General features: G+C 37.1%; 1 protein-coding gene across 1 annotated transcript in view; it reads left to right on the top strand.

The window, feature by feature from the left end:
- IGF2R (insulin like growth factor 2 receptor) overlaps positions 1 to 18,529 on the top strand; it is a gene marked incomplete at both ends in the record, with an annotated part of 52,529 nt that extends 34,000 nt beyond the window's left edge. Inside the window, 21 exons of the mRNA XM_079550682.1 lie at positions 219 to 349; positions 1,069 to 1,166; positions 1,944 to 2,080; positions 2,277 to 2,467; positions 3,117 to 3,243; positions 3,628 to 3,750; positions 4,711 to 4,973; positions 6,628 to 6,840; positions 7,874 to 8,023; positions 9,093 to 9,254; positions 9,672 to 9,882; positions 10,278 to 10,424; positions 10,841 to 11,075; positions 12,069 to 12,205; positions 13,111 to 13,225; positions 14,011 to 14,157; positions 15,517 to 15,701; positions 15,953 to 16,139; positions 17,100 to 17,264; positions 17,660 to 17,729; positions 18,125 to 18,529. Of these exons, the coding sequence (XP_079406808.1) occupies positions 219 to 349; positions 1,069 to 1,166; positions 1,944 to 2,080; positions 2,277 to 2,467; positions 3,117 to 3,243; positions 3,628 to 3,750; positions 4,711 to 4,973; positions 6,628 to 6,840; positions 7,874 to 8,023; positions 9,093 to 9,254; positions 9,672 to 9,882; positions 10,278 to 10,424; positions 10,841 to 11,075; positions 12,069 to 12,205; positions 13,111 to 13,225; positions 14,011 to 14,157; positions 15,517 to 15,701; positions 15,953 to 16,139; positions 17,100 to 17,264; positions 17,660 to 17,729; positions 18,125 to 18,529 (3,599 nt within the window). The remainder of the gene's footprint in view (positions 1 to 218; positions 350 to 1,068; positions 1,167 to 1,943; positions 2,081 to 2,276; positions 2,468 to 3,116; positions 3,244 to 3,627; positions 3,751 to 4,710; positions 4,974 to 6,627; positions 6,841 to 7,873; positions 8,024 to 9,092; positions 9,255 to 9,671; positions 9,883 to 10,277; positions 10,425 to 10,840; positions 11,076 to 12,068; positions 12,206 to 13,110; positions 13,226 to 14,010; positions 14,158 to 15,516; positions 15,702 to 15,952; positions 16,140 to 17,099; positions 17,265 to 17,659; positions 17,730 to 18,124) is intronic.
- Between the last annotated feature and the right edge of the window lie 1,164 nt (positions 18,530 to 19,693).

The raw sequence follows: 19,693 nt of genomic DNA, 5'->3' as shown, positions 1-19,693 counted from the left end.
ATCTTATCTTACCATGTAAAAAGGGTTGAGTTCATTCCTCTTATACTGGGATATAAGAAATAACTTGGTTGTTTTAGAGGAATATCTAGGTCTTTCTGTCTGTGCTTTATTATACGTGTATCTGCTGCCTGTGTAACTCTGTTGCCAGATGTGCTATTGCAGTTCTGTGTTTACTGGATTAGCTGTTTAACTTTCTTCTCTCCACTCCTTACTTCTAGGCTTGCTTACAGAGAAACTGACTTTCAAAAATGGTTTAATAATGATTAATTACACCAGTGGAGAACAATGTCATAAAATATATGAACGATCAACTGCCATATTATTCTATTGTGACAAGACTACATCAGAGGTTAGTTGCAAAACATTAAATTCCTGCATATACTGTCTTCCAGAACTGCTCTCCTCATAATGTGCGGGAGGGTAAGATGAAGAATGTGAACTGGTTTCCTTCAAGAACTGCTTATTCACTTACAGACTAGGCGGGAGATGTGAAGTTCTTCTGAGGCTTTAATAAATAACTGAACTAGCTATTTATGGAAGGAACCTTCCTCATGCCTCAAGAAAAATCAGAGCGTTTAAGAAATGTCTGCTCCTAGCAAAACTCCTGGAGATGTTGGTGAGGGATGTTCTCTCAGAGCAGTCTGTTTGTTGGAAGTAAAAGATAAGAGAAAAATCCACAGAAAAGCAAGAAGTGTATGGCCAGACAAAAAAAAATAATTGGGTTACTTGATGTTTTTAATAGCGCTTTATTCTTGTGCTTACTTCCCTGTTCATAAAGAATGGTGCCTAGGTTTACTTCCAGCTCTTCCTTTTCCTTGTCTCATAGAGGAACTAGTAGCTTTTAGTGGTTGCTCTTTAATCAGAATTGTGCACATAGATAAATTTGGATTTGGGGAAAAAAACTGTTTTGAGCTTCTTGAGCCATATTTTTCAGATCAGAAGTATTGTATGTTTCTAAGATGGTATGTAAATAGAAGTTGCTGCACCTTCTTGAAACAAGACTGAGATGTTTTTGGTAATTTCTGTGTTTAAATAAGAGAAAATTCCTCTTGAATTTTGTTCTTTCAGCCTGTATTTTTGAAGGAAACTCCAGATTGTACCTACATGTTTGAATGGCACACGCAATATGCCTGCCCGCCTGTTAAATCTACTGAGTGTTCCTACAAGTAAGCTGTTTTCTCAAAAGTAAAGTTTGACTGTGTGATGGTGGAAATGAGTAGTCTTATTGCAGGCTCATGCAATACCACTACTTTAGCTATTGTATTTTTGACTTCATCTGTTAGTAGCTGAAGTGACATTTAATCCTAAAGCAATATTTTGAGTAATTTTGTCATGTTATTTGTACTTCTTCAAACTAATATTTCACTAAGGAAAAATACTTTTGGGAGTTTCCTGAGGAATAAATTCAGTATTAAAGTGAACTGTTAGCTATGTTGATTTTGGTGCTAGAAATCTGAATATACTAGCTTTTTATAAGTGTGGATATTCAACTATAGTAACTTAATAAGTATCACTGGCTTTCTTGTTTAAGAATTTCCATCAGACAAAACTCCAGGAAAAAATGCCAGTTTTATTCTCAAATATTAACTCAAAAAGATTTAGTGATGTACTCAAATATGGTTAGTAGTTGCCTGTGATACCTTGCTTGGGTTCTACCCTAAAATGAGTCAATTGTGTGTTTGGCATGCATAGTGTGTGCTCCAGTGAAATTAAAAATTACTCATGCATTATATGGTCTGTGTGTACATGGGCAATTTGCTGTAGGTTGGGTGACTTCTGTCTGTACTGAATTTGAGGCTTGTGGGGGACCAGTGAATCTGGTGCAGACTCTTCCGTCACAACGCTCTTTGTAGAGTTTCTGGGATAAAGTTTATTGTGAATAACAACTCTAAAGTTACTGGAATTACTTTAATACCTCTTAATTAAAATTTTCTGTTTCACAGGGATGATGAAGGAAATTTCTATGACTTTTCATCTCTGACACGGCATAGAGAGAATTGGGAGGCAACCGATATATCTACTTCTACAAAGAAATACTACATCAATGTCTGCAAGCCTTTAGTACCATATGGTGCTGCACGTAAGAGTGAAATGTTTTCTAGCTACAAGTAGAGGTGGTTAGGGTTGGAGGCAGGGGAGGAATCTACAGTGAATGTAATTTGGGTGCTGGTTTGGAAGTAGATCAGCTGTGGTGTAACTGTAGGTGGATTTTTATTCCCGGCAAACTGGCCTTAACTTTTGAAATAATAATGCAGTGGTTTTGTTCATCTGTATAGGTTCCTGTCCTCCTGATGCTGCTGCCTCCCTTGTGGAAGGTATCAAATGTATAAGCCTTGGAGAAGTGGCTGAAGGACCCCGGTGGGAAAATGGCATTTCCACTCTGAAATATATTAATGGGGAGCTTTGTCCAGATAAAATTCGCAGGAAAACAACGATATTGCGCCTCAAGTGTGATGAAAGCAAAATTGTAAGTAGGCTTCTCCTGATAGGGTTTTATATTTTTTGAGTTATTTGTGCCACTGTGTGTGTGGAGAGTGGTGGAGCAGTTCTTAGCTGTTCCCTACTTGTCAGCTATTTGTGAGACAGCTTTATGGAATGATATTTTGAATGATGAGCATCTCTTAAGAGATGTCTTTTTTGCTCAATCTGCTAGCAGTTTTTATCATCTGAAATGCCTTCAAAATGTTTGCATCTTGAAGGCGAGTGTATTGTATCTTGGGAAGCACCTGGAGCAGTGCCAGTGTGTAGTGTTAGTGTCTGTAGTTTTAAAGCCTTGGTTGCTCATCTTTATGCCTAGTCACTAATTACTCCCATTTCAAATGTTTCATCCTCAGCTTTTGGACTTTCCACTGTTAAGCTAGGCTGCCTTTACCTCATTATCAGTAGCAGTAAAACTGATGAGGATATTGTACCATCCTGTGCATGTGATGCATCCTTTGCACAGCTACACTGTGGCAAACTACTATAATAGTTAATATGCTGGTCCCAAATGGGCTGTTAAGTCCTAGGACTCATGTCTGAATTGAGCTCAGCTAGAGGTTTTAGGTCTGACCCTGTGACACGAAACCTTACAATATCACTTTGCAGAGATGGATCTGTCACTGTTTTGTGTCTAGGAATCAAAGCCAGAACTTATAATGGCCATTGAAGATTGTGAATACAGCTTCTTATGGTTCACTGCTGCTGCGTGTCCTCTTAAAAGCAACGTGCAAAATGACTGCCGGGTAACGAATCCTGCAACAGGTAAGGAGAGAGCCTGAGAACTGCATATGTGAGTGAGGCAGCTGGAAGCAGTGTAACTGTTTACTCTCAAAGAATTTTATTAAATGAAGAAAGTGTGAAACATCTGAATAGTGGCCAACAATCTTACTGTTGGTGGGTAGAAATATTCTGTACTAAAATAGCTGTTAGAAAAGATCTATAGAAAGTTTGCAATACATCTGCTCTGAAACTAGCTTTATTCTAATTCTTGATATGATCTCATAATTGCTAGCCTTCTAAGTTAGCAAGCAAGTAGGTGCTGTTTGACCTTACTACCAAATGAAGTTACTGAAAGCTTTTAATACAAAGTAATGTCGTTACTTTGAATCTGCAAAAAGATTAAGCAGTACCCTGTTTTGTCTGTAGGCCACCTCTTTGATTTGACATCACTGAAGCGGGAGTCTGGCTATACAATCATTGATGCACACAACAGAAAAATTGAGTTGAATGTTTGTGCTGAAACTAAAAGCTCATGTGCTAATGGAGCTGGTAAGCATCTCATACCACTGTTATTGTAGTAGTGGACTCTGACATAACTGAAAGAAATATTTATATACAAGCTTACAGTAAAATGTGCATGGCAAGTTTTACTGGAAACATAAGGACTGGAGAGAGCTGCGTGACTGACTGGCTTAGAAAGAGATCCGAAAGCTGTTATAAGTAGTAAAGCAATGTCTTTTTTTTCAAATTTCATTTTGAACCTTAAATGCGTTCTCTTCCAGTCTCCGTTACATCTGTAAAGATGAGTAGTGTTTTTGGAGGTGAGGGGGAGACTGGCGCTATTGCTAAACCTCAGGGTTCCTATGAAAAGGAAGATGGTGCGAGCCGACAGCAGTAACTGCTGCCTGCTATCTATTGCTATAATGCATCTGCCTTCAGCCTCTTGCCAGTCCTCTTTCTAGCTTGGTTTTTTTTTTTTTTTTTTTTTTTTGAATGCTTCTGAAGTATCACTAGTGGTTAACTAGAATCTTAAGATTCTTATTGGCAGGCTGGATTGCTAGCTCTTCTGTCTTAAACTATATATATGACTCTACCTAAGTTTTGTAAATGCTGAAATGGGAGTATTGCTTATGAATTTAAGATTTTTTTTTTTTTTTTTTACATAGTAGCAGTTTTTCTTTTGGAGGCATCTTAATGAATTTATGTATAGATTAGATATTTTTGTTAATATCTTCATTTTCAGAGAAGTACATTTAAGCACAGCTTTTGATTGCTATGTGGTTATAATATGTTCTACTGATTAAATTATTGAAGACAGTACTCGTTTCAGTGCCACTAAACTAGTTTAATGATATGTCCAGATAATGTGAAAAAAGTATTTTCTATGGAAGTTAAAATAAGGCTAGAGCCTTAAGTTCCCTGTTGATCAGTAAGGTAAATGTGTAGCACTGTTTGGAAAGGTAGTTGCATAGGACTTGATCTGTTTTGTTCTTTTCTTATAAACTGTAGCTGTCTGCATCACTGATGGTCCAAAAACATTGAATGCTGGAAAACTAAGTAAAACTTTAACTTATGAAGATCAAGTACTAAAGCTTGTTTATGAAGATGGCGATCCTTGTCCTACAGACCTCAGAATGAAACATAAAAGCTATTTTAGCTTTGTGTGCAAGTCTGATTCTGGGGATGACAGCCAGCCTGTTTTTCTGTCTTTTGATGAGCAGACATGCACTAGTTACTTTTCCTGGCATACTTTCTTGGCTTGTGAGGAAGAGGTAAGGATTACTTCTTTGTAAAATACTTGTGTGACTAAATTTCTGAGGGGAGGGGAGGGATTTAGACACAATAGTGGTATGTGTTTTAAATTTGTTGAGGGAAAGGTTTCTTCATCTAGTATGAAACCGGGGTTTATTCTCAAATACTCGTAAATTTGTTCTGCAGAGATGAACAGCACTTGGCAAACTTGTGAACATGGTGAGCTAAGTTAAAATTTTACCTTCTTAGATCAACCTCAGTCTGGAATCTCTTAACTGCTCTTCTGTACAGCTCAAATGAAAGCCATAGGCAACTTCTTAGGAATGCTTAAGATTCTCCAGAAATCAGGAAAAGGTTAAGAGTGATCAGGCTGAGTTGAAGATAGAAAATGAGACAAGTCCCAGGCAGAGAGATGCTAAGTGAGTGATGAAAGGCCAGGCAAGTCTGATCAGGTTTTGCTAAGTGCAATGACTATCTGATAAGCCTTGTATTATGCTGCAAAGGCAAATCCTTTGTTATCAAGGTGAAATAACTTGATCAACTCTAGGTGAACTGGTGTTCCGGGCAGTAGTCTGAGCTAGTTGTACTGTAATGAATTTTATCTACTTAAATTGTTACTGTTACCAGTTGCACAGAGTAGAAGCTAGCCTTAGGAGTGGAAGGTTAAATGTTTTAATTTCACACTGTAGCTCAGGGAACACAAATGTCTTAACACTTGAATGCTACATTTAAGAATCTCTGATCTTTCTTCTTACTTAAATACTTAATGTGACCATTGTTCTCAGGCAAGTTTTCCTCCTCCCCTTCACAAATATTTCAGTTCTGCTGTAGCTTTAGGTCTGTTACGATTGTTTTTTCCAGTTTTCCCTTCCTTGACAGATAATATCCCCACTTTCAGTCTTTACAGGAATTCTGCTTTATGCAACTTTGGTTTCTTTTTCAGTATGTTTCACATATATGATACAATATAAATCAGTATTTGAAAACATTATTTTCTAGCCTGTTAATTCTATTCAGTTATCACTTACAGATTTCTGATCATTTCACAGTGCACCCAGAGTAACTTTTAACTTGTTTCAGAATAGTAATGGCTAGGTAGCAGTGATGATCACTTTTACAAAAACAGAACAGAAATGGAGCAAATAATGAAACTTCCAGTATATAAACACAAATAGCCTTCCAAGATTTCAAGTGTCAGTGAGTTTACGCACTTCAAAGAACACTTGAAATGGGTTCTGAGGAAACAGTGCTCAAGCCATCAATTTGCAGTACTTCGTGTTTTTATAACCGAACATTTTTACTGGAAATTGTTGCCATCTTCCCCACATCAATGGAGCCGTAAGATCCATTACCCTTCTGAAGACCATAGTGGCTGTTTGTGTTGGAGGCTGCATGGCAGAGTTTTAAGTCTCAATGTTACTCTGGTACAGACTGAATCCTAGAATTATTTTTAAGAGCTTGATTTTTTTATTTTTATTTTTATTTTTTCTTCATGTGTAGCTTGTAGATGCTTAGTATCTACAGCCAAGCAGGAGCCTTAAGAAATGCTGCTTTACTTGAATGAAACTTTGTTTTTAAATGCAATTCTACTTCTCTCTCTATGAAGGGAAAGAATGATTGTTAACAAGTCGAAGCAATAATAGAATAAAAGCACTAAAACATACTTTCTCATAGGTGAGCTGCTCAGTTTTGAATGGCAGTTCTGTGATTGACCTGTCTCCTCTGATCCATCGCACTGGTTATTATGAGGCATTTGTGGATGGAGATGTGTCAGATGTTTCTCCGGACTTCTACATCAACATTTGTGAGCCTCTCAATCCTATCAAAGATGTTAATTGCCCACCTGGAGCAGCTGTTTGTATGGTTCCTGTTAATGAATTGCCAATAGTAAGTATTATGTATAGAATTGTGGGAATGCGCATTTTCCTGCTAGTTTAAAACAGGTCTGTCATCACAGATACTGATTTTGAACCTAGTGGATTGATGAGGGGATGAAAAAGGACTACAAAATTAAAATCTCAATTATTTTTCACTGCTTTTACTTATGAAGTGTGGTAATTCCCTATCCTGAACCTAAGTGACTTTTTGGATGTTGAGAAGTTCCATGCCTTGATGGATGTGAAAAAACTGTTTGCAATCTTGTGTATTGCTGCATGCCATGTACTGAGCCTGGAAAGCAAAATGTCTGCTATTCTATGGTGCATAAATTGTGCATTTGATTCCATTATAGCATGCTTGTGATATGAAGCAGGCTGTTGTCCTAGCATGCTCCCAGATGTGTTCAGAATTTTTAAGTAGTTGACAGCAGTGACAGAATATTGAGAAACATCTGTTACCTTGAGAGATGTTGGAAGCTCGTATGTTTTGAGGTCTTATTTGAGAGCTTTAGAAGATGCAAGTAAAAAGTTGGGATGGTTTCCCATGAACAACCATTCTGATCTAGGGAACTTAGTGCGTTGTATTAACATAATTTTCAATTGTTAGTATTAGTACAATGATTTAAAAAAAAAAAAATAAATAAATAAATATATATATATAGTTTTTGCATATTAAATATATATAAAGTATATAAATATATACTTTATAATACTATATAAATATATAAAGTATATAAAGTTTTTGCATATTAAAGCATATATATATATATATATATATGCTTTAATATGCAAAAACTTCCTGGCTTTCATCAAGCTCAATCAAAAGGGGTTAATGAGTCTTTAGCTGCACAGCTTCTGTTTTGATATGATTGAAATATAATATCTATTCTTTAAGTACGGTACACAGTTTTCAGAAGTGTGTAGTAGTTGTGCTCCTATGTCAATCAAACAGATAAATCTCTGAATTGATCTGAATCTCTGAATTGCTGTGAAATCTAGGTATGTCCTATAGGTCTCCTAACATGCATTTTTTGCTTGTGCAGGATATTGGTCGCGTTACTCAACCTCCCAAGTTAAATGAGGCAGTAAATGAAGTTTACATCACTTACAACAGCACTACTCCCTGTCAGATAAACAACAAATTGAACTATACTTCTCTTATTGTATTTCACTGCAGCCAAGGAACTAGTCTGGTAAGACATTTGTTAAACTAATGTTGATATTGGAGTGCAATGGGGAATACTAACCATTAGCATTAGTATTGCTTAAAACTAAAACTTTTCTAGCGTATAAGGATGGACTTGTTTCATGCACTCAAGAAAGGAATATTTGTATTCTTAACTAGGCAAAATTTCATAAAGCATGAACTTTAGGCTTGAAAGTATCAAGTACTGACAGTTGTAAGGATTACATTCCACTGTAAGGATTACATTCCATATATCACTATGACATAGTGATAACTTACTGCTGGCATTAAACTTAATGTTCTATTACACTTGAAGTAAAAAAAAAGCCAAAACAACAGCGCAATGAAATTTGTACCATGAGCTAATACAAGAACTAGTGTAGTTGTTTATTAAGCTGTTACTGTGAAATTTTTCACCTGTGATGCAATTCCTGATCATACACAGCTCTCAAAATTTACGTTCAGATACTAATAATTGTTTTCTGTTGACACCAAACATTTTGAAGCCACGTGATGCTGTGAATCTGACACTTCTTGATTTTTGAGAACATTTAAGAAAAACGGTGGAGAAGCACTTGAGCATATTTGACAAATGAGAGCTTGTTAAAAGTGCTCAGTAGGACCATTTTTTATCAAGACAGAAGATGAGCTGAAACAAGGCAGCTTTGAGTGTTACACAGGCCATACTTGCTTTTATTTAAAATTGGATGACAAAATAAACAGCCTTCTGTCTGTATCTTAACTTTGTGAACTGAATGTTCGTTACTGTGAAGAAACACAGCTCCTTTATGTTTTGTTCCTGTATGCAACTAAGCTGAACATCAAAATCTTGACCCTAATTAATAAGACAGCTAGCTTACTTCAACTGCTATTTTGTTTTCTGCAGATAAGTTTGAAAGTTCATCTTTTTTTTGTAATAGTTGTAATATTAAGGTATGGAATTTGTCCTACAGTCAGGAATATCTAACCTCAGTAATAAACGAGGGATTTCTGGAGGGATAAGAGTAATGTAGAAATAATGAAAATTTTCCAACGTTAAGCCTAATCTTATCTCTTGCTGTGCTCTTTGGCAACAGGGGAAGCCGAAGATGATACGAAAACTTGACTGCAGTTTTGTGTTTGAGTGGGAAACACCAGTTGTGTGCCCTGATCGAGTGAAAACTTTGGGCTGTTCTGTGACTGATGAACAGCTGCACTATACTTTTAACTTGACCAGCCTTTCTGGAAGATCATTTGAGGTAACACTTTCTTAGAATGTTTTTTAGAATTTCTGGGGTGTGAGAAGAAATGGAGATGTTTGTAGTTATTTGCCCTTCAACAGAGGGCAAAGTAGTAGAGCATTGGCTGTTAGTGATTTTGAGATAAGCTCATGAATTTATTAATACATGAAGGAAGGAGAGCTTTTCACTGAAGAGTACTAATTTGGCTTTGAACGTGCTGATGGGCCTGCTGAATGTGCTGTTTCATTGTCCCTGTGGATGTTCTTTTATCTGAAGCTTTGCCGCATTAATGAAGTTTGGACTTAATCAGTTATCTGCATTTATGCAATTACTGTATGAGTCTCAATGAAGCACTTCGGTGGTTCCTCGTGTGTATTGACTTCCAGACTCCAAGAGGCAGCCTTGTTTGTGATGCTTCTGGGTGTGTCCCCATAGGTACTTTCTGGATCCAGCAGATACCACATTAGTGTGTGCAGTAAGGCAGCAGCAGATCTGTCCCAGGGAAAATGCAAAGATGGGGCAGTGTGCATGACATCTGGAAGTGGTGTGTCCTCATTTGGAAGCATAAAGGAAATGAAAATGGATTATAGCCACCAAGACGAAACAGTCATCTTGCAGTATACAGGAGGTGATCGGTGCCCTCCAGGTGAGATTGCAGTGGATGGTCTCATTATGTAAAGTCTTGTCATTCTTCTTACCCCTAAATCTAAGTTTCACTGCAGAAAATGAGGGAAACATAGATTTTTTTTTTTTCCATGCCTTAGCAGGAAGTTAGTTTTGTTCAGTAGTGTGTACCGTACTGAGTTGCAACATCAACACTTCTCCCCTAGAAAAGTGTACAACAGTTTTGTAGGGGTGATCATAGCTAACTGCATACTGTATTTGAGAGTTGACTGGAATTAGACTGTTTCAGTGCTTATTGTCTGCATGTGATTCTTCTTGGATAGTATTGAAGTACAGGCGTTAGATATTGTCTTGGATCTGGATGTGCATGCTGTTCTGCTGTGTATGTTGTTAAGAGAACTTACCTTTCTTTCTCAGTGACAGAAAAAGGAGAGCTTTGTGTGTTTCCCTTCAAGTACAAAGGGAAGAGCTATGATAAATGTATTACAGAAGAAAAGACTAGGCCGTGGTGTGCTACAACTGTGGACTACCAGGGAGATGAGAAGTGGGGATTTTGTGTGAATGGTAAGAACTTCTTATATCTCACCTATAATGATCTGAGTTAACTGTGGGAGGGCAGCAGACTTTGGGTGTAATGCACATTCCCATCAATTCACTTATTTGCAAGACAGTGAATCTGTGGAATAAACCTGTTTTACTCAAATGAGTGAAAAACATCAGTGCCTTCAGAATGTGTGGCTTTGAGTCATTAGTGGTGGTTGCTTTGACAGAGATCCTTTATTTTTGAGGGAAGAGCTACATAACTTCCTAAAAAGCATGAAAATGTATCCTAGGAAGGAAAATTGCAAGGTAAAGCATTTGTGCTTTTTCTGAAACTGTATCTGATTAGCATAGCAATTGTGAGGTATCAGACTTTAAAATCCATCTGTGTATGGAAGCCTCTTGCAAGATACTCTTATTTCCAATTTCCCCACTTATAGCAACTGCAAGAAGGGCATCTACTATTATTTTTGTATGTGATGAAAATGCTGGCAGTGGGAGTCCACACCTTCTGAGTGACGTGCTTGGCTGTGCTGTGACATTTGAATGGAGGACACAGGCTGTTTGTCCTCCAAAGAAGATGGAGTGCAAGTTTGTCCAGAGACACAGAACATATGACTTGAGAATGCTCTCTTCCTTGACGGGCTCATGGGTCTTTTATCACAATGGAAATTCGTGAGTAGCAAGCAACTCTTGGGCAGTAGCTTACTGGTCAATATAGCTGAAGATATATATAGTTATATATAGTTATATATAGTTATATATAGTTATATATAGTTATATATAGTTATATATAGTTATATATAGTTATATATAGTTATATATAGTTATATATAGTTATATATAGTTATATATAGTTATATATAGTTATATATAGTTATATATAGTTATATATAGTTATATATAGTTATATATAGTTATATAACACTGTACCTATACTGTACTCCTCTTTAAAGGAGAAGCAAATCTAAACTAAAAGTTTTCTTACAGGCTTTCTGCTTAAAGGACTATCTTTATAATGTACCTTAAAAGCAATTTTTCTGACTCTTATGTTGATAAAAAGTCTTACTGATTCAGTTGTTCTCTCTTGAGTCAAGCATGTAATATTTTGTTTAAAGCTGAAGAAGGGTTTGTTCTCAATTGTAAAGGCAGGGTAGAAAGATCTCTCCAGTATCAACTTAAGAAAATGTAAATGTCAGTCAACCTCTCCAGTTAGCAGATAGAAATGAACTGGCAAGAATCAGAGCATCTAATTCTAAAAGTATAGTAAACTGTGAGGTTGAAAAACTCTTTCATTTACTGTCTTGCTCCTAAATTTTTTTGTTACAATAAATCTTAATTGGTATAACTCCAAAGGAAGAGATTTAAATTGAGAACGCTACAAGCTTTGTAGCTGAAAAGATTAGTTATTTCTTTACTTTATTTCAATTTCTACTTTTGCCCTAGGTCAAAACTAACTAGTATACTAATCTCTACAGAATTGTTTACTTGAAAATGACAGGAATAATCTGCTAGTTGTTAGCATATGATCAGTTCTTTAGCTACTTTGGGTGTTTGATCTTTTAGTATAGCTAGCTTCCTGTAAGGAATCTACAAAGTTCATGTTTCATTTTGTCAGTTTAGCTGAAATTAATTTTAAAGTTTCTGTCTATTATGTTCTTTGTTTAGGTACTACTTGAATCTTTGTCAGAGGGTATATGAAGGACCCACAGGCTGCCCTGAAAGAGCCAGTATTTGTAGGAAAAGCAACAATGGAGATGTTGAAGTTCTTGGGCTTGTTCATACACAGAAGCTGAATGTGACAGGTGCAGTTACTGTAGAGTGCTATGTTCCTATTTCTGTAGAGGGCTATGAGGTAGCTATATCATAGAACCTAGGCATAAAGGTTCTTAAGTACAGGGTTCTACTCATCTTCAAAATGTTTTTGTCAGTAAGTCTTCTGTTTATTTCTGTTTTAAAACAACAGTAGTTTCTGCCACACATCAAAGAGGCATTTAAGCCATGAAAAAAACTGTAAAACAAACAGTGTCATGAAAGTTATAATAAGGGAATTGTCTGAATATCAAGATTTTTTTCTCCTTTCCTGTGATATGGTGATGAGCACTGGCTCATCTGGTTGCCCAGAGGCTGTGGAGTTCTCCCTCCTTGGAGATCTTCAGCAGCTGCCTGGATGTGGGGTTGGGGCAAGTATGAGGGCTATTCTGAAGGTAATGCCTTATATTTAATTATGTTGGCTCATGATATCAGAGGTGAATGTTAGTGACGTGACAGAGGTGCAGATTTGTATGGCATGCAGACTCCTGTTTATTCCTGGTAAAAATATATAGCTAGTGCTGGTGACTACATTGAAAAACAGTGTTTTGTAGCTGAAAACTTGCATCTATTGTAGTTTCCATAGAAATGAATAAGAGCCACTACTTTCAGAGTGATCTGTGTACTTTCAAGATGTCAAAAAAGACATCTTAAGTAAAAAATGTTATACTCGTATTGGCATCCTGAACTCAAGGCACTTGTGAGTACAGGGGTTTGGGGAGTGATTTTTAAATCATCAGTGTGAAAGCCTCAAGTGTCACAAGTGCTGTAATTGATGTATGATCTTTGAGGTGGGGGGGACCTAGAACATGATGTAAAGTAACAAAGTATGGGGAATGCACAAAGGGAATTTGACAGCTGCTTACAAAAAACTTGAGTGTCACTATTTCTCTTCTAGGTGATAGAGTGTATATTAGTTATTCTGGTGGACAGGAATGTAGGAAAAACAAGAAAATAATGACAATTATAGAATTGAGGTGTGCGAAAACTGTTGGCATGCCCATGCTGCAGAGGTGAGTAACAAATCAGTATATTGCTGGCTGCTTTAGTCTGTTGTACTTTTTAATAAGCTGAGTCTCAGGGTTGTGACAGTAATCTTAGTCTATATTTGTAAGACACAAATCTTCTGAAGCTTCTGCGCCTGTTCACTTTCACGAACAGTTATATTCTGTATGTCTTAAATGGCTTAGGCAAAAATCTAGGTATTCTACTAATGAATTAGGCTGAGATACTCTTTTGTTGTCAGTAGTAGTACAGCTGCTCGTAACTTTACTGCAAATCTATTTAGCAGACAGCTCTTAGCTTGATTATTTAGCTAGATTGATTAAAAAATGATTTTGCTCTATTATTTACCAAAGCTTTCCTATTGCATCAATATAAATTTGTCTCAATTGAGGTATATGTGCATGGTTGCAAGTACTAAGAAAGCTTGATGGATTTTGCTGTCTGGTTTTGGTTGACAGGATATTCCTTGTAGAGTAAAGGAACTGAACAAGAGGCTCCACACGAGGCAAAGAACCAGGCAGCAAAATCTGACTAATTTCTTGTTCTGGCCAGATGATGTGCAGAGCATTAGAGCAAGCTGGCACGTTTGCTAGCTAAGGTGTTTCAGTATCAAGAAGTCACTGTGTGACTTAAAACTTTTGAAGCAGGGAATTTAAGTGCAATCAGGTAACTGCAGTGTGCATGATGCTTATGCAGGAGATTCTCATTCATGAGCCAATAGCTGTGTCTTCTCTTAAGATAGTAAATGCTTGTTACTGCTTCCTGGAATGATCAATTGTTTGTTATTTGGCAGGATTGATGAGGAAAACTGTGCTTACTACATCATTTGGGACACACGTGCAGCTTGTGCTTTGAAACCACAGGAGGTGGAAGTAGTGAATGGAACAGTTATTAATCCTGCGACTGGGAAAAACTTCTCATTAGGGAATGTCTATAACAAGTAAGTTTAAAAAAAAAAAAAAAATATATATATATATATATATATATATAGTCCTGTAGAATTCTACATGAAATGAAAGAAATGAAAACTCTACAAGAAATGAAAGCTTGAGGTGGATATTCTGATTTGCCTTGAACATTCCAAGTTGTTAAACAGGGATACCTCTGAATTTTGTCAGCCTTATACTACAACTGACTTGAAAGTCTGGTTGCTACTGCAACATACAGCTGAGCTTAAAGCTTTGAGCATATCATAGGGAAATTAAGACAAATCTAATGCCTACACGTATACTATCTTGACCTTAATACACTTTTGGGGATTATTTCTCTTTTCCATAACGTATAGTCATCAGGTCAGTGTCAGATCTTAATTTTCAGCTACAGTGCTCCTTCACTCTTTATATAGTGCCTTTCATCTTGCTCAGCAGATCTATATGGAAACAGGAACCCCTGCTTCAGAAACCTTAAAGGAGTACAGCTCTGGAGGAATAGTGAAGTCTGACTGAACTTTGACAAGGCAGGGAAAGAAAGGCCAGCAGTTACACTGATGGCACAGCACACTGCATGTTTTTTCTGCTTCAAAAACTCTTACAAAAACTCTTATAAATTACTGTGTTTAGCATCAATTCTATCATTATGGAAGGAAATCTTTCTATGAATGTTACAGGAAGAATAAACTGCTGCAGGATTGGTGCAGCTGAACAAAAGTGTTCCTCTGTGCTTGTAATGTTATCAACTACAATCAAGCCTGCTTGGAAGGGGGAGTAAAGGAAGTCAGGATGAAATGAGAAGTGTGGTGTAATATGAGGTTAAAGTCAAGTTGAATTTCACAAAGCTCAGCCTTTGAGCAGTGTCTAGAAGAAATAGCTCTGAGTTTGAGAGCATTCTCAGTCTCACCAGCAGCATGAAGGGTTATGATTGTAAATGGCAGTTGGTAGTGCGTATAGTCGATCTAGTTCTCCTCGTGGAAAAGGTGGTTTGTTGTTAGTTCATGAAGGCTAAGCCACGCTGTTTATTAGAGCTACAGAATGCACTCAGTATGGATTATATGGTCAGTATGGTAGTTTGTGTGAGAGCTGCTGAACAATACTTTTGTATTGGGTTTAAGTGTTCATTTACCCATTGAGGACTAGAAAAGTTTGCTTTTGGTTCATTCCTGAAAGGCCTACTGCTAAATATAATAGTCAGTTGTAATACTCAGAAGAAACCTCAGTCCTGCATTTCTTCTGGCTGCTGAATCTATTACTAATCTGTATTCACCTTAGTGGTAGCAGTTACCACTACTGCTAGTGTGTTGGCTTGCGAATTACCAAAATTTGCATGTTTAGACTTGGCATACACCTGCCCTCTGCCTCCTCAGGTTGTACATGGCTTCTGGTGACATAAGAACAAACGGAGATCAATATGTATATGAAATACAACTTTCTGGTATCACGAACTCGAGTTTCCCAGAGTGCTCTGAAGCAAACATCTGCCAGGTTAAAACTAGTGAACGCCGCTTTCGGAAAATTGCATGGGCCAAAAAAGCTAAATATTACGTTGAAGGTAAGTACTTGTTGTCTGGAAGTGTTTGATCCTCTACTTGAATTACTTCATTGAAAAATGATTCATGTTTCATGATATATAAACTAAACGACTTCTGTGAAGTTGTCTTAAGTCTTTCTTCCAGGATTTATTTTAAAAAGAGTAATTTTGATATTATGAAAAAATTGTTCGCTATGGAGATAGCGAGACAGGGTATGGCCTTAATACTGTTTTTAAGGAAGCACTGAACTGTTAATGTTTTCTTCTTGTAGACGATGACTTGGATGTCACATTTTCATCAGACTCCAGATGTGGTAAAGATAAATCAAAGTTTGTCTCTTCATCAATTTTATTCCACTGCAGTCCTCATGTAAAGGAAGGCATCCCTGAATTTCTTCATGAGACAGCAGACTGTCAGTATCTATTTACATGGTATACATCTGCTGTGTGTCCACTAATGTGAGTAGTTAACTTTTTTCTGAATGTAGCACTTCTAAGCTAAGGGGTTTTTTGGTCTCACCACAGCAGTTGGCAGGAGTGGAAGCTTTTAAAAACAAAACAAACTTTCCTATTTGCACTGAAAATAATGAAGAGGTGCAGTGGAATTGAATACTCTTCTTCCCAATAAGCAAAAAGTACGGTAGCTGAGATGCTGTTCTAATCTACTGAGAGAAGTAACGAGCATTTAAGTGAGTTTTTTCTTCCTTGCCTTTTTCCTCTGCAAAAATTCAAAGCCAGGGCAAGAAAAAATGGCTTTCCCCTCTATCTGCCTGCTTCTTTAGGCCAGACTGAAAATCATTGCAGGTCTTGGAAAATGAGGCGTTTCTCCAATGGAACTGATCCTTTTTGGATCTGTAGAAAAAAGGAAGTAATGAAGTGATGTCTGGCAGTAGTTTAAAAGCCAAACAATGTCTCAGTGCTTACCCGTATTCTTGAAACTGGGCAGCAGTAATGAAATAATTCTAGGACTGTTCACTTTCTGGTTGCTGTCTTTAAAAACACAGAAATTGTTCATTCTGTTTTAAGCAAGGGATTATCTGCGAAGACTGTTTGGTCCATGTTTTGCCTTTGTCAGGTGGAAGGGAAATAATTGCTGTAGCTAATGCAGCTTGCTCAGGTACAGCTTTGATTCCAAAGCAGCAGCTTTGTGAGGAATGAGTAGCTCCTGCTGTCTAAGCTCTAAAGTGTTTAATCGTACTTAAGTCTCAACTGTAATCTCAGTTTTATGTGCTGTTTGAAAGCATACCAGAATGTAGACAACAGCACATACCTTTTTTTCATACTCATAAACAGATTTTAGGGGAGTTTATAAGTTTTGACAGGATGGTATGATGTTTTAAATTTGAATACGTTTCTAATTCTGTCTGATATAATTCATCAGTAGATCTTAGTCTTTTTCTTCCATATTTATATTATTAGATCAACCATTGCTCCAGGAATCCACGAGGGCCAATCTGATCAGGAAGCCCAAGTATATAAAGGCCTTTCAAGGAGAAGTCAGGCAGTTGGTGCTGTGCTGAGTGTCCTCCTGGTTGTTCTCACTGCATGCCTAATAATCTTGCTGTTCTACAAAAAAGAGAGAAGGTAAGTGATTGGGAAGCTTTGAAAGTCTTTCATAGGGTTTGGTTTCCAGAGACTGAAGTTCTGTTTTTTCAGCTGGCATCATCAGCTGTCAAACAGCTATTTTCCAAACTATTATTGTCTAAAGGTCCATATAAAGAGGCATGCATTACAAAGATAATAAAGGCACAGGTGTTTTAGTCACCTTGATGCTGTGGTAGAGGGGAAGACGTGCAGCATCATGAACTGAATAGTACTAATCACGGTGGCTTAGAGCCAAAAGTCAAGATAACAAGATAGCTTGCAGCTTGTTTGGTAAAATGATTTGTTGATGATAGGAATCACCTGGAGAGAGGTGAAAGCTGATGAAGGGAACACATTCCTTCCTAATACAATATTCCTTTTTTTTTTTTCTTAAGGGAAACTGTGGTAAACAAGATAACAAACTGTTGCAGAAGAACATCGGGTGTTTCCTACAAATACACAAAGGTAATACAGTGGCATAATCAAATGCTTTGTATCTTGTCAATAATTTTAAGGGGAAGCTTTTCTAATAAGTAAAAATCTTTAATTCTTAGCTCCTTCAGTGTGTGGGAAACAAACTATGGGACGTCACATAGCTTTTTGTATCATTTATATCATGAAATGGGAAAGGAGGAATTGAGGAAATGAACAGTCCATAAATAACCAAATGTGTAAATCTGCAGGAAGAGATGGTATATTTCAGATATGGTGAAAAGCAATAGTAATACCGTGCATGAATATGCTGTTATATCTAAATTAAACTCAAGGTTATGTGGGGTGGGTTTCATATCTGGGGAGATCAGTATGTGAAAACATATGGAGTGGTATACTAAGTCTTGTATTTTTTTTTTTTCTTTTAGATAAACAGTGAAGAAGAAGCTAATGAGAATGAAACGGAGTGGCTTATGGAGGAAATTGCAGCACCAAATCAAAGAACAGTAAAAGGAGTACAGGAGAATGGTCACGTTACTACCAAGTCTGTTACATCTGATGCTCTTACATCTCTCCATGTGGATGACCTGGACAGTGAGGATGAAGTGTTAACCATCCCAGATGTAAAGATTCAGACAGGAAGACGACTAGACAAAAGCAAGCACCCACAAAAGAAGCTACCAAGCTTTGCCAGTGATGACAAAGCTTACTTGCTGAATGGGGGAAAGGAAAGGAAAGCAAAAGCCAAGCCTGGCCAACAGCAGAAGGCACAGAACTCTACAAATTCAGTATCATTTCATGATGATAGTGATGAGGACTTGTTGAATGTTTAATAACCCCCTCTTGTGCCTAATCAAATATATATGGAGAGATTATATATACAAATGGGACAAAAACTTTCAACCAAATATGAGGACTTCAGCCTGAAAGATTTTTCTGAATTTTGCCTTTAACAAGAAACCATTGAAAAGGGAAGGAGAGAAAGATGTCTTGGTTGTTGTTTACAATGATCTGTTCAGTAATGACTGGATTTGTAGCATCCAGTAGGCTGAGTTATGTTGACTCTCTCTAGCCAGGACAACTTTTTTAAGCTTCAACAGAGATATGAAATACTTGCTTAAAAAAAGAAACCTTTCAAAGGTCAAGATTAAAGGTGAATTAGGCCCCTGGCTCCTGAGATTCAAATTACCTAGATGACTACTAGCATTTTAACTCCTTGTATTTATTGGTCCTCACTACTCAGGTTTGCTTATAGCAACGTGTTCTTCCTGCCGGCAGGGTATTATTCTATGGGTTCACCCTTCAGTGGGTTCATCCATTGTAAGATGAGGAAAAATATAACTTTTCTGTGTTGGGATAATTTGATGTAAATTTTAGAACTGGTCTAATTTATCCTGTAAATTTGAATATACATTCTAATTTAAACAGATCATTGGTTCAAAGGTAATGACTGAAAGGTACGATTCTGTATAGCTTTAGCCTGAGATGACTGCTGTTCTTTGCATGATGTTTTCTTGGTACTAGTCATACGACTGACTTCATCAGTGTTTGCCTAAGCAGCTGACAAGCATCCAAAGACTTTTTTTTTCCTCTAGATTATGAGTGGATTAGAGTGACTACAGAGAATCAATGTTCAGAACCATAGAAGCAGAATTCCTAGAACACAACCTGATACAGCCCAGTTTGTCATCATGAAAGAAAACCTCAACGACTAGAGGAGCCCCAATCAGTACAATGCCTCTCTGTCATTCATTATGAAAAAAATATTGGGCTACTGTTTCTGAAAGCTTAAGTTAAGACTCTTAAACAGAGTTCCTGGCCGTGGTCATTGATTTGCAGTGTTGCTGGCAATGTATGGAAGTCAGATTTCCTCTAGCAGTTTTGCTCTTCTCCAGGTGTTTGTTTAATTTATGGGCAATATTAAGGCTTCAAAAAATTCTACAATTGTATTTTTTAGAATTTTTTGAAACTCTTCATTGTTTATTTTGGCAGGCTTA

Source organism: Tetrao urogallus, assembly GCF_951394365.1.
Source record: "Tetrao urogallus genome assembly, chromosome: 2".
Lineage (NCBI taxonomy): Eukaryota > Metazoa > Chordata > Aves > Galliformes > Phasianidae > Tetrao > Tetrao urogallus.
The sequence above is the reverse complement of the archived record's forward strand: the minus strand, read 5'-3'. Positions and strand labels throughout refer to the sequence as shown.